The 15,170-nt window shown below is 44.7% G+C and overlaps 1 protein-coding gene across 2 annotated transcripts; it reads left to right on the forward strand.

Moving 5' to 3' along the window:
* Positions 1 to 5,184: 5,184 nt before the first annotated feature.
* LOC128767773 (cysteine-rich and transmembrane domain-containing protein 1-like) lies at positions 5,185 to 12,312 on the forward strand. 2 transcript variants are annotated; one of them, XM_053880054.1, is made up of 3 exons: positions 5,185 to 5,345; positions 10,506 to 10,873; positions 11,402 to 12,312. In XM_053880054.1, exons 2-3 carry the CDS (start codon positions 10,525 to 10,527, stop codon positions 11,500 to 11,502), a joined length of 450 nt encoding a protein of 149 aa, XP_053736029.1. In that variant the 5' UTR covers positions 5,185 to 5,345; positions 10,506 to 10,524; the 3' UTR covers positions 11,503 to 12,312. The 2 variants fall into 2 exon arrangements, with proteins under 2 accessions (XP_053736029.1, XP_053736030.1); XM_053880055.1 differs by lacking the exon at positions 5,185 to 5,345 and adding an exon at positions 8,282 to 8,588.
* The last annotated feature ends 2,858 nt before the right edge of the window (positions 12,313 to 15,170 follow it).

The raw sequence follows: 15,170 nt of genomic DNA on the forward strand, positions 1-15,170 counted from the left end.
AACGGGCTGACTGTATATCACACGTTCTATAGCCAAGCCTGCCCACGGGAAAAACATGTGGTCAGTGAAAAGTACATGTTGAGCAAGGTAATTGGTTACATAAGAGTCACATGTGTGGAATGGTATGTTTACTGGGCTGGCTGACTCCGCTGGGCCACTTACTGTACCTTTAAATGGCTTTGCACTGAAGCTGTTTTTGTTATCAGCATGTAGGTCAGGAAGCCCAGACACTGCTGGACATTGTCAAGTCGCTTTCACTTTACTATTGGGAGACTCGGCGTTACTTTGACAGAGTGTGGATTGTTTTGCTACTGACTCCACAGCCTGCATTAAGAGTCGAGAGGTCAGTGGCTCTGGCTTTTCCAGACGGTCTCAGGAATGAGGCCAACTGCAAACCAAAGGCCACCATGTCAGGGCAGCATTTGACACCTGCTGGCTTTTCAGCAGGAAGTCATCTGAAAAATGGACTTCACTTTTACTGTGTGTAGTTAGAGTCACGGCTTCATTCATTCACTCACGTGAGCCTCATGGGACTCTTGCTTGGGTCATTTCATCTATGTACTCGTGTCATTTCCAGACTTTAAGCTGCTACTTTCCTCTCACGGTCTGAACTCAGTTGATACGACACGGCTAATGTATGGATGTTTACAAAAGTATTGAGCCTCATCACATCAAATCCATGACATCACAGGTCTTTAATTGACATTAAAGCACTCAAAATCCACTGTTTTCGCCCACGTGTCGCAGCTCCGCCCACACAGCCGATCTCATGAGTCAGTCTCCATGCTGGAGCCCATTTTCCAAACTAGTTTACAAGTGATCCTCGTGCATTTTAAGCCTTTCTACGGCTCACACAGCACCACTGCACCTGCAGCTTATAGACCGCTGCGACGCATGGATGAACAAGATCTTGTTTGCTTCTTAAATTTAGCGGGTGGGGCTAATATTTCAGTGCATTCTATGGTCTGAGATTTACGGTAATTAAATGTAGATGTGTTTTTCTAGCATTTAATTATAATTAGTAGTCAAATTGAAATTAGCAGCTCCAAACAGCACGTGGCAGTTCCTGAAACATTTGCTTTACATTTTCGTCATTCTTCTTTACTGTCCAACAATCAAAATGGCCGCCTGCTTATTGCGTTTATGATGAAAAGTAATGCGAAACCCTATGTGTACTATTACCGTTAACTTGAAACCAATCCGCAGCAGGAAGTTTCTGAAATGTGACAATGAACCAACTGTCATAAAATGAAAATAAATATGTGATATAGTCTTCCACTGGAGACCAAAGAATGGCGTGCAGTTATTTATCTGACGTATATATTCACTCTGACTGGGAGGTGGTGAGGGGCTGACATGGGTTGCTGCAGAAGAGCCACTTCCTTTCTTCACTTTTCACTCAGCAAGCGGTGATGTTTTGGGTTTCTAATGCGACCACAGGACGATCTGTGTGTGTGTGAATGTGCAAAGGTTGACTGGCACTGCCGATAATGCCCTTGAGCAACAACCTTGACGGCAGAAAAACGTGACAAGATAGCGAGGCAAGGATTATTTGTGGAATATTCATCTCCGGTGCACAGTTTTGTTAGTTTTTTTTTCTCTGAAATGTTCCTGTTGACCTGCATTTGCTGTTTGAACAAGTGTGTTTGCACTCGCGCACGTGAGAATGCTAGCATGTGCCAACTAAGTGAGACGTTGCATGAGCTTTTTTTTTTTTTGCTGCTTTTTGACTGCTTTGTGGAATTATTTCCCCCCTGCAAACAAGTCCATGAGATTACAATGGTGGTCTGCAACTAAAATGAGATCATACTTTCTTTCAAAAATCCAGAGCTGACTTTAAGATAAAACAGCCAGTAACAACATTCCAGCCTGGAACTGCTGAATTGGTGACGAACCACAATGAATTCCACGGGTAGGTTCCAAGAAAAAAAAAAAAAACTTTGGCTGCCTAACTATGGCCCCGTTTTTCATTTGTGACCACATGCACTTAGTCACCCTTGAGTCTTCAGTGTTGCTCATCGAGAACCTGGGCCCTCTTCTGTCATCTTTCAGAGACTCAGCCCAGAACTCAGATGAGGAGGATGCCACTTTTTGCAAGACCACACTCTGGCATGGGAATTGCTCTTTGCCCGACAGTGTCTGTGCTGTGTTTGTGTGTGAAGAATGTTGACTGTTGTGTGATCGATATTTCCCTGTTTATTCCTGTGTGAAGTGGTCTGATGAAATCCTCTTGCACCATTTCAGCACACTTCTGCTCCCACATTGGTAATCATTGCCATTTGAACGTTAAAATAAGAATGTAGGTCAGTGAGTTTTCGGGAGGAGCTTCGCAGTAAAAATCTTTTCTGTTTCCACTCAGCACAATTGTTGCTTTTTGCATGATCAGCATTATGTTTTCATTGTTGTCAACCATTGGTTTATATGGTAATCTACTCTTTTTTTAAATATTTTGGCATGTTATCACGGCACTGATTTGATTTAGTGGCGTCTTAAAACGCATCTTTTGCCCAGTAAACAGCGTCCCTGCTGAACTTGCCCCATTGCTCTGCCATGCAGACGAAATATTCCCCCTTTCGGTCGCCCCCCTGTTCTCTGCCCCCATGTCTTGGGTTCGGCCGGATGAGTGGCCAGCCTTCTATTTTGGTCAGCTGCTGCTGCTGCTGAAGCCAGCGCGTGGAGCTGGGGCTGAATTGCTGAGGTTACGCTGTAAACAGACACTCAAACACACAAGCTGCTGGCTGACATCGATCACAACAGGACAGAAGGCACCCACAGCTGTTTGAGCAAAGAACACACCCAAAGCCGAGGTGCTGCTTCTTCATGTCAGATTCCAAGACGGAGTCGGTTAGAATAATAGATTCAAGTTGCTGGGTTGTTTTTGACATCAATTAAGTTCCTTATAAAGTAGTTTGTTATCTAGCTGCTCCACAGTGATCAAGAATAATCATGTGATTTAGCCAATAAGGTGGTTCTTCTGATGAAGGTCCTTCAACTTCATCTACCTCGCTGGAGTCAAGGATGGTGAGCAAGAAGACTGTTGCAAGGAAGCAAACAGAAATGAAGGCCTTTACAGTAGATAGGACATGGGCAAAGCGAGGTGCGAGGGCCACATGAGGTCGCAATAAAACCGCAAAAGCAAAATGGTAATTTATCATGCAATAATTCATGCAGTAATTTATTGCTATTTTAAATTAAATTCTCTTCGAAATACAATTGCCCGTTTTCTGAGTACCTGTTGTCCCCTAGAATAAAAAAGGTTTTTCATGATAACATTTCAGATTGTGTCAAATTTTAAAGGGAGTCAAAAAACTTTTTTCCACCACTGTGTGTATTCAATTTAAATGAATCTAAGTAATATTCAACTTTGTTTCTACTTTATTTCATGAAACATCACTGCATAATTCCTCCTTTGAAAAATCACTACTGATATTTCTTTGCTCCTCCTGTTTTTGACCCGACAACTCCTCAATATGACGCCATTTAATACGGCCCTGTGCTAATGCATTTGCTGACTCCTGCTTTAAAGTGGGATCAGAATCTTGATATCCTTCGAGGCTATAACGGTCAATAGCAATGCAAAACCTCCCTTGAACATGAAGCTCAGTTTGTGCCACTGAGAAGTTTCACGCTGGATCTTCTTGTAGCCAACACGTTCTTTGGGTAAATATTTTCCTAACCATGTCTTTCACTTCCTCTTCAGATTTAATGCACGCTCAGCAATATGCTACAGAAGAGAGAGTCATCAGATTTCCTCAGCTGGCATGTCGTCAAACCTTTCAACAACAAGTTTTTCCTTGGATAAGTTGGTGCCAGCTACAGCGTAAGCTGTCAAGACGGCGTTTTCATGGGGCAACACTGGAATGCAGCTGTGTTATTGTTGCATATATTTATACCCCGAGGTTCATAACATGCTGTAACTTGTGCAATATCCTCTCGTGTCCTGCGGTTCATTTAAAAGTCAGTGCAGCTCTCACATGTTTACGTGATGTGGGAATGGTACACAGCAGCCCGACTGGCTTGGACCAGAACAAGAAATGAAAAGCAATTTTGTCATGATCACTTCTGTCGATCGGTGGGTGTATTTGGAAAATGGCTCTCCTGGGATCATGTTTACGAAGTCTATGAGAAGTCAGGTGACCACTAAAAGGAGAACACATCGACAGTCGCAGATCATCACGTGCAGAGTGGCAGATTTATAGACCCGACTGGTGCCTTCAGACCAACCTTCCTCCTCCAAGAACCGGAGAAATAAATAAGATTCTGGGAGGAAACTATAGCAAGTGGTTGTTTCAATTGAATGGCAGTTATGTTTGGAGGTCTCTGGAAATATACTGTTGTGAAATTGGAGCTGATACTAGTCCACGCCAGGTGCTCTTGAGCAAGACTCTGAACTCACAATCATCGTAGAGAGCCACTTCTTGGATCATAAAGCTCAGACGAGAATCGCTGGTTGATTATTATTATTATTAGGGTTTTTGTCTTAGAGCCACAAACATGATATTACCCAATGACAGATTTTGTTTTTCGTCCACACATCAACACATTTAAAAGACAGTTTTTGCACTGAGTTTTCAAAGATGATGATTTCTTTTTTTTTTCCCCCTAAATAATTGGTTGAATAGAGCAAATATTTTCAAACGAAAGCCATTTATTTTTACGACTGTATTAACGATGAAGAACTACTAGTGGAATTTGAGCCCATGTAATTCTAGATGTGGCCAGAGACTTCCTTCTGCTTGATCTCTTGCACCGGACTGGCTCGCTGCTGACCCGGAGCAGGAGAAACTGGGCGCACACTGCCGTTTGCTGGTAGATGAGGAGAACTGCACTGTTGAGTATTTACGCGCACGCTTTCTGTTCAAAACCAAGGCCATATTGTGAAATAAAACCGTGAGCGATGAAACGTTTGCTTTCTCAATTAAACTTAACAAACATAGAAATTCATTAAATAAAAATAATTTGATTAAAAAAAAACGCGCTACTGTATGACTCTAAAATATGGGCGCAATATTTGGACATCGTAGTGACTGACTCCAGTCAACCATCCTTCATACGACCAGTCAGGTGACGCACTAGCCGTTCATCCCTCTAACGTCCATTTGGCCGTCGCTCCGTCTTCCCATTGGCTGCAGCGTCCACCGAGGCGCCAGAGTAGCCAATCGCACGCGTGTGTTGACCAACACACAAGCATCGCCTTTAGTGACGTCACCGCCCGCTACTCACTCCGCACTCCGGGAGAGACGCGGTCGTCCATTGCGGTGGAAACAGTGACGAAGCGAGCAGCCGCAGCCAGACTTCCTCCCACCAGAAGAGACTCGGGTTCGTGGCTCCCGTCTGTTTGGAGGGTGAGTGGTCGCGCGTGTGTCCTGCTGCGGTCTGCTCGTGACGGGTCGTGGCCTGCAGGTGCTACTGAGCTACACCGGCCGAGCATTAGCGCACAAACCATTTCATCCGTCACACAAGTGTCTCGGAGCGGCGCCATTAACGCCGCTAATGTGTGACTCAGAGCCACTTCAGATAAACACAATCGTTTCAGCAGCTCTTATCGGTGGGTGCTGAGCGGTATATCGCCAGTGTCTCCATGGGGCCGATAACGTCCTCCATGATTTTTTTTCATAACCGGAAATAAAATAGAAGTTAAACTCGATTAAAGACTGGTTGGACGGAAGTGTGACGAATCACGAGTAGACTTTGTTGACGCGTCAGACACGTTATTTTACCGTTCAAATACTTGGACGTCATTCTTGCGTCACACACACAGTTCAGGTGGATTCATCTGAAGAGCCATCATTGATGCTCCTGAGACTGAGGAGCATCCTGGACAACATCACCCACGCCCTCCACCGGCTCCTGGTCCAGTACAGTAGCACACGGACCAACAGCAGACTGAGACTGCCCAACTCAAAGACTGAGCGCCGCAGGAGCTCCTTTCTCCCTGTGGCAATAGAAACCTAACTGAAAAAAATCACAGTGAAGGAACTGCATTTCCTTGCACACATGGTTGCTAAGCTCTTCAGTATAGCTTTGTTTTTGCACTTTATAATATTATTTCTTTTTAATTTATTGTGAAATGTTGAGTACAGAGCATGTGACGACCATAATTTCCCTTGGGATTAATAAACTTTTTCTGATTCTGATTTGGAGTGGAACCGTCTCAGTCATCTGCCACTGTCAGCCACGAGAACATTGTTATATACTGTAGCTCTAGGTGGCGACCTCACTGTTCAGTTTTTGTCTTTGGTGTTTTTGTTGTGTCCTTGTTGTCGTTGATTTGCCCCTCTCTGGGACCAACGAAGAACACCTCATCTAATCTGGTGTCACGGATGTACGATGAGTTTTGTATTCATGCTCGTGACTCAGTGGTTCCTTGACTTGTCAGTGTAATTTGTGCTGTGACAGACACTGTCAGTAAGCTAATCCAGTGGAAGTAGAATGTAGAAGTGCTGCAGTTCCCCTTTAGTACGATGCTTGTTGGCCACTTCTTTTGCTCAGTATTGACCACCACGCTCACTTCCTTCAGACCCACAATGGTGCTCAGTGTGACACACAGAAGTTGTGCGGCTGTGGTCAGTACGCGCGCATGTTGGATGGCTGGCAAAATGGATTTTGGCTCTTAACTTAAAGCAAAAAAAAAAAAAACATTCAAGAAACAGTTAAAACTCGGCACTCAGAATGAAGTTGTTGACTCAAGTAAACAAACATAAGCATAATCACAAAGGTAAATTACAATTTTCTCCAGTTGTATCTGCCATAACGTTTTAATAACAGATAGATTAACTTGAATTGAACTGAACTTCTTAAATGACACGATCCCCAGTTCAAGCCCATCTCTAAATATAGTGCAGATGAACTATAGTGGTATTAGCACTGGCTCATGTGAAAGCGGCTGAGTGCGAACTTCTAATCAGACAAAATGTGGCCTGTTTTGTGAGATCAGATCTCTCTCAGGCCTGGTAGTTCATTTCCATCCAGAGATTAGTCATTCTCGTCCAGTGTTATTAATGATTAACTTCTGAAATTGGTTTGGTGTTTCGTTGAGGCGTGTACGGTGTGTCATCCAATACAGCTCAACTGACTATGTAACTGTGACCTGCTCTGTGTTTTCCTGTGTTACGGGAAGTGCAACATTCATATGCTTTTACGCTTCCTTTGAAAGCCTTTAACATTAAACACGAGTCCTGTTGTTAGAAGGAAAATAACTGGACTGCGGAGGAGAAGATCCAAATTCTTTTCCCAGCACAGACACTATCACCGTGATAGTGTTTTGGAAACAGTGTCTGAACTCGATCACATGTGCCAGCTGTCTAACCAAGAGGGAAAAACAAATACAAGGGAGTTGAAGAGAAGTAAACAAATAAGGGCACTGCACGGATGAATGATCGTTTTGTTTTTGTTTCAGAGATGTTTGAATCCGTGGTCAGGTGACCTCTGAGATTAAGTGGGACGGTCGCAGTGCCGATGAATTAGACGAGCCCTTTGTCTGCAGTTGGTGTGTAATGTTACACACCGTGGTTTCAGATGACTTTTGAGCTGGAACAAAGGTCTGATGTCATCATGTTCCCGCAAACAAGCGCAGTCAATGTGCTTCTTTTTGACGTCTGCTTCTGCATTTATGTAAACTTTAAACAAATGAATTGGAGATTTGCCTCTTTCTGCTGGTGCTCTGTTACCATGGTTGCGAAAAGCTGCCATCTGTCCGCAGCTTTAAGGAAAGAGTCAGCTACTGAAGCCGTCGTGTTATCTATACTCAAGGATGATGTCTTGCACAACATAATCTAGATATTAGATAGCGTCATAGGATTTGTTCTGCAGTGTTGCGCTTCTTTTATGATTGAAAGGGACGTCATTCAGACGTGGTTAGTGGCTGTTAATTGTAGCTATTTATAGTAGTGGTGTTAATTTCATAATTCAAAATTTTCAACTAAAATAGTTTTCATTTAGTCTGCCCTTTGTCATTCCTTCATTTGTTGTACACAGGTTTGAAAATATTGAATTGAAAATTTTTCGTTTTTTGTTTTTATTACTCAACTGAACGTCATCTGTTGAGGTACGCTTTTCCCTGCGTGAAATGTGTATTTTGCCTCCGAAAGTCTATCAGTATGTCTCTTAACTTGCCTTACTAGTCAGACAACACATCTGAAAATTTGATTTTCCAGATGCACAGCTTCTCCTAGAAGTCTGTCTGATGGACTGATTGATGATCATTGTTGATTGTGGATCATTTGATTTATTATCTATTTATACAACTCATTATTATTATTATTTATCATTATGGAGGTATTATCAAATACTAGTCCTTACTTCTATTTTGTTTTTGCTGCTTTGTTTTGGTGTCATCTTTCAGACACTTGCGTGTGAGGATGGTACCCATTGGATTAGATTAGATTAGATTAGATTACATGACATCAGATGTCCTTCATTTGTCCCACAGTGGGGAAATCCAATGTGTCACGGCAGCAACTGTCAGTGACAACAAAGGCATAAAAGACACCCAGGACATTGAAGACGCACAACAAATATTGAAGACCTTCACAAAGCGTCAGCAAACAAAGATACACACTCAAAAGACAACCACTGAAGAGACAGAGGTAGAAAAAAAAGCTAAAACTGTCCTTGAACGATTTGATTTGGGTCCTGGTTCCTGCTGTGCGAAAGCATGCGAGAACATTCTACAGGGTGCAAGTGGCTGCGAGATGTTGTGAATGAAAGTGCTTCCTTGCCTGTGGAGGCCGGTCTGTGTCTTGCAATAACAAGCTCTGTACGTTGGGTTTAGATGAAGACAACAGGGAAGCGTTCACTGAGGCTATCTGATGACTGTCTTGGGAACTGTAAATCTCAGCAGGTTTATGGGACCGTGGAAACCAAAGTGAGACTTTCAGCCACGTGACGCTGATGCAACCTTGCTGTGGTGTTCACTCTTGTTGGAGAAGCGTTGCCATGTAATTAGCAGAGGTTTCGTGTGGCAGAGTTGTCATTGTCCTGTTTAGATGTTTGCAGTGTACATATATACAACGTGACTCCCAGGGGACCTTAGGACCCATATGAGCGCATGCAATGATGGACACGGAGTAGCCTCACGTGATGAATTAAACGTCAGTCTCCACAGTTGAAAGCTCAGGGTCCACTTACGCTGCCATCTGGACTTCACAGTCCACTGTGGTACTGGTTAGCATAGATGCTGGCCTTCCAACGCGGGCTCCAACTGTGAGGGGAAGAGGCAGGTCTGAGTGCTTGCTGCAGACTGGTGGTCGGAAATACGACTTAAAAACACAATTATATCCAGGTATTTTGCAATGAATTAGCTGGATAGTGAGATGAAATATTGATGTGGTATTGTGTTCATTTTTCAGTTCAGTCACTTTTAGTCACTCATAAATCTTGTTAGACAAGTTTTAGTCGACTAAAAGTTTTACATTTTAGTCTAGTTTTAGTCAAATGAGCACTTAATGTATTTCTCTCTGGTTTTAGTCAAAACATTCTTATCTTTGATGTTTTTGATTCCATAGATAACCTTGCTAAAAGTGTGTTGTTTGTTGATTGAGTACACATTTACAAACATTTACATGCTCTTTCCTCCTGACATTGAACACAACACCAGGGCTCCTCCTCCGACCCGGTCGCTTCGGCAGGTGAAGCAAACCTTCTGATCTGATCCACAGTGTACAGTTGCACGGCAAGGCAGCGCTTTCAATACAACGTTCTCCTACTTCAGAAACGATGAGCAATAGACTCAGCAGCACATTATTTTCCATTTTTCATTTTTGTAATGAAGATGTGGTCTCAGGATGTAGTCTGTGCTCGCTGTGTTATTACAGAATTTCTGATAGATTTTGTTAATGTTTTAATTTCATGCAAAACATTTTCGTCTTGTTTTTATCATCGCCGCATTAAGACTGAACTTTGGTGCCGTCTGGTCAATGTCTTAGTCATGGGAAAAAGAGTTGTTTGGTCTGACCAAGTTCACAGTGATACGGAGCTCGTATTCACTCAGCATGTGGTCTGACGTGCATGTGAAACTGTGCAGTGTTTTTGGTTGGTCACATTTAAGAGGTTTGTTCTGTCATCATCTTCCTTGGTTAATGAATGAGTTGAATAAACAGGTTTAAAAGGTGTGTAGATTATTTACATTTATAATGGCTGACACATCTTGAAAGGCAACATCAAGAAGAAGCTGCTTAAAATTCCCCTTCCTTCTGTTTATTGTCACGTGGAGCAACGCTGTGACAGTTCAGTTGTAAAATTTTATAGCTCCTTCCAGAACACACTTCAACCTCAGTGTGGAGAAACGCTGATCTCCTTCCTCTCTTGTTGGAACTGTGGAGGGGGTTTGTGCTTGTCTCTCTTGATCTTTGAGGTCTTGGTTTACATCTAGCGGTGTATCAATGCGAAGAGATGTGTAGACGGTTGGTGCACTGACTGTCTCAAATGCCACTTGTGTTCATCACTTTATGAGTGATGCCATTGTGCGTTCTTCTATTAATAATGGTTTACTGGTTTTCTCGCAGGTGATCTCTGAACTCCAGGATGAACACCGATCCGCCCCCTCCCTACCCAGGCAGTGGCCCGTCTGCTCCAGACTACACGGGCCAGGCTCCAACAGGCTACCCGCCTCAGGGCTGTCCCCCGCAGGGTTACCCTGCTCAGGGTTATCCCCAGCAAGCTTACCCTGTGAACATGGAACAACCCAATCCAGGCTATCCTAACTACCCTGCAGGGGCAGTGGGCCCTGGTGGGCCCTACCCAGGACAGGCTCCTTATCAAGGATACCCTGGACAACCGGGCTGGCAGGGCGGACCCCATCCTGGACCAAGTCAGCCGGGGTGGCAGGGCGGACCTCCTGGGCCCATGTACGGAGTTGCTCCCAAAAACACGGGTGAGTCCTTGTTAGACCTTTCAGATCTCGACCCTCTAAATGTGGATGAAAACATTGATTCGACTCATGATAATCATGATCACAACAATGGCTGCTGTTACTAAACTGCCTCAGACGAGACTAAGACCAAACAGTTTCCTGAGGCTCGATGGTAAAAACAACAGAACAGCGTTTCTGTGTCTGACCTCTCTCTCACTGACGTGTGACACGCCCCCAGACTGTGTGGCCTTTTGTTCAGTGGAGAAATTGAGTTTAAACCCTGGCGAACAAAAGTCTGGCCCAAGTCTTTGTGTTTAACTTTAGCCCGTTGCTTGACACTTCTGCCTTCGCTGTTCATGTCCTCATAAGATGGTGAGCTAATTACGAGGACCGTGTAATGTCCTTGGTGGCTCCAGTCAGACAGAACTGCAGGTTGCAGTGACGTAATTCCCCCCTCGACTCGGAAGATTCCGCCTGTGAAACGGTGTCAGAAAGATGCTCTTGTCTTGCCTTTCCAACGCGGTGTGTCCCTCTTCTCTCCTGCTGCAGTGTACGTGGTGGAGAACAGGAGAGATGACACAGCGGACACGTGCCTGACGGCGTGTTGGACAGCTCTGTGCTGCTGCTGTATCTGGGACGTCCTGACATAACCAGATTCCCTGAAATCAAAGTCCACATCATTTCTCTGTGCCTCGGAATCCAAACGTCCTCCCTCCGCCCCGATCTTCTTCCAACTTTCCTACCCTTCCCGTCTCTATAGCCTGTTTTCAAGTCGTTTGCACGCCTATAAATGAAGGTTGGACCCAATGATGATGTTCCTGTGGGGAGCCACTCACTGTCGATGTGAAGCTGATGGGCTGAACTGGTCCACAGAACAACTTTGTAGCTGCTTGTAACTAAGCCGAGCTTCTAGACTCCCAAAATCTCAGGCTGTTCCTCTCATGGCCTAATGCATCCACAGACAGCAGAAGCACACGCGCGCGCGCGGCACCCGGACGTCAGGCTCAGCTAGTGTGAAGCTTTACGAGCACTTTATGACGATGATTACCTCTGGATGTTCCTTCTCTGGTCCTCTGTTTCTGTGGCCACTCCCCCTCTGCCGCTCCTCTCCTTCATGCCTCAAACACCACCGGTAGCCTGGCTGCGCATCAGCTAGCAGGACGCTCTGGAGTAACGTGATGGCTGGTTTCTCTCCTCCTGACTGACTGACGTCGTCAGGTGAACTGGATGCCTTTTACAAGATTACAAATGTTCTTTTGATAAATGTTGGTACCCAATGCTACCTTTTATTTCACGCTGATCTTCATGTGAAAATGATTTTAATGTTATTTTTACCGCTCATTTGGGAGTGAAAATCCAAAAGTCTTGTGATTGCCTCACTGAAGGAGCTAAATTGAGCCATTTTAATGCTTGTTGGCTTTCAAAGGGAATTGCATTTCAATAAATTATTCCCAGAGAAACACTTTTGTTGGGTTTTTTTTTATGTCAAATGTGTGTTTTGCGAATGTCTTGCATGTGTTTCAGCTTATGTAAAGCCTGTGAACGGAGATCTTGTTCGACCCAAGCAAAGGTTCGATCAAGATACGACAGAAATAATCTCCAGGAAATGACTTTCGCACTGCCGTCAGTTCTTCCATGGGACATCATGCTTGACATGCAAACACGCTGTTTCTGTTTTTTTCAACAGTCTTTAACAGCCTCGCCGACCACCGCCTCCTGCCTCCTACAACGCTCTGTTTTTTAGCTGTTTTCTTTTAGCATGTGCTACTTGATCAAAGCTTCTTCCACAGTGGCCATGTTGGTTTTGGAGTTTGTTTTTGTCAGAAACTTCTGACTCTGGCCTGCTCCCCCTGGTGGACCAGCCATGCCAACGTAAACGCGTGGAAATATGGGATCAATGTGGGTAAGATGGTTTGAAACAGACGGGTACAAATTGGTACATAATGGGGCCTAATGAGCCTGTTATCAGAATCAATGTTTCTATTATTTTAACATCATAGATTTTTGCTCATTTAATGCCGACAATGCTGCGCAACCTTCTCCCTCGCTCAGCCTTCTGCGTGTTGGACTTTGTACCTCATGCCAAACAACAGCTGGAGCGAGAGTGTTGCCGTTCTGTTGTTATGAGGCACGTTCCAAGACCGGCGACTCTCTCTCCATTTAGGCCTTTACGTCTGGTTTGTGTACCAGCGAGGACGAAACTGTGTGCCTCTCATCAAATCCCACTTGTGACACCACAAGCCTGACATTGCCTCACTGACACTCTGTCCTTTGATCCTACTTGAACTGCTCCGCTGGCTAAATGACATCACTACAATACTAGAAGCAGATCAGCAGATCAAAGAGATGTGACCAGCTGACTGTCTTCTATATAGTCGTCTGCATTGACGACCAGAGATGGAACATGACCAGCCGCCCTCCATATCCTCGGACAGGTGAGACGCACCTCTGCGGCCATTCAGACAATAGACACCTAACAGCACTCCCAATGACGCCTTGCAAACCCTGCAGATGGAGACGCCTCCTGCTCCTGCTCCCGCCACCGCGGTAGTGAAGCCCACCACCACCCTACCCAGTCAGGACCCGGCTCCAAAAGAGCCTGTGATAACTGATCAACCGCCAAGTCTCGATCCACCCAGAAAACCCCTGAAAGACTATCAGCCTCTCATCACCACCCGCTCTGACCCCGGCTACCTCAGCAACCCCGCCTTCGTGAGGGGACACCCACGAAGGGATGGGTCCACTGATAGACTTGAGAAAGACAGAAGTAAGTGATGATAGACGGCCGTCTAACATCAGGACAGCAGAGCGGTAAAACACACTGCACACATCTCTTCAAGCGATGGCTGAGATATGAGGTTCATCTGTAGTGTGACCTCTTTAGATCAGGGCCAGGATCCCAAACTCACAGCCCATTCGAGGCCTGTGGGACTATATGTTTTTGACTCTGTTGCCCTATACCTCTTGTCTAGTCTCCAGCGTACTTAAAAAAAATCTAAAATGCCAGTATTTTTGTGGCCCACATGCCTGGGCTACAGACATATGTTTTGCGGCCCTGGTGTAGGGTTAAGGATTTCAGGCAATATAGATTTAAGAAACTGAAAACAGAAACATGACATTTTATTTTTGGAGCTCTAACGGGTTGCACAAAATGAGGCCAAATTGGGCCCCGGGACCTTGAGTTTGACACCTGTGACTTGTGCTCTTACTTTAGGACACATGAAAGAAAACCTGCAGTGGACTGAAGAAAATGTTTGACACTGAACTTTAAAGCCTGGCCGCTCTTTCACCTTCACTATTGTTGTGGAGTCAAACAAGCTGCAGTATTCATCACACTGGGCCTGAGTCATGGTACCTGACTCTGCTGAGTAAAGTGTTGCTCTGTTTCTCTGCAGTGTACGAAGAGCTGGAGGAAATGTCGTGCCTGCTCGGCTTTTGTACGGGTCTGCTTTGCTGCTGTATCTTCATCACCTTTGGATGAAGAGCTGTCCATCCAGACGACCGCTCCAGGGCCCGTGTGACTCCCAGCACTTCTTTTTAACTCAAAAGCAGCAGTTATTACTGACACTTTTCATAAACAAGCAGACGAGCCAACATAGCCACAATCCTTCCAATGGAATAGGTGGACGGTTTAAAAAACAACAGCTTGAAAATAACCCTCATCTAATGCGAACGCCAGCAAATACCAGTTCAGTTCGGGACGCCTCATTTACAAGTCAAACACGGGATGACTCAAGAGACGGGTGAAGTCAACACGCACCTGGGCTGAGGAGCCAATTTCACTCGGACAAATCTCCTAAGAAATCTACATAAACTGTATTGTGCTCACATACAAGTTGGTTGGCTCAAAAGTGAAGTATCTGGCAACTGTTCCCGGACCGGGGCGGAGGAAGTGCTCCATTCTAGCTCCCGGAGAGGATCTTGGCGTAACACATTTTGGTGTCACAGTTTTGTAGTAGTTCATTTCTTGGTTTATTTTGAATAAAAATGTTTCTTTTTCACTGAGAAATAAATGTGTTGTGTTGCTGTTTAAAAATGACTTGAGGTTTCGTTGCAGCAGTTGTTCAGTTCCAAAGATTCAGAGCAGAGTGCCATCTAGTGGCAAGAGATGACACTGTTTCATGAGGCCTTGTGAGCCCATCACCCGTGTCTGATACTTACCACAAGGCTGTGAATACACTTTCCACTAGTGATGAGGTTTCATGACACTGTATTGAAGGGTAGATGAGGTTCCATCAAACAAGTGTCCTGATTTTTAGAGGCCACCAGATGGTGCTGTCTGATGACTTGAACAACTCATTCATCATGTCTAAACCAA

Source organism: Synchiropus splendidus, chromosome 11 (genome assembly GCF_027744825.2).
Source record: "Synchiropus splendidus isolate RoL2022-P1 chromosome 11, RoL_Sspl_1.0, whole genome shotgun sequence".
NCBI lineage: Eukaryota > Metazoa > Chordata > Actinopteri > Syngnathiformes > Callionymidae > Synchiropus > Synchiropus splendidus.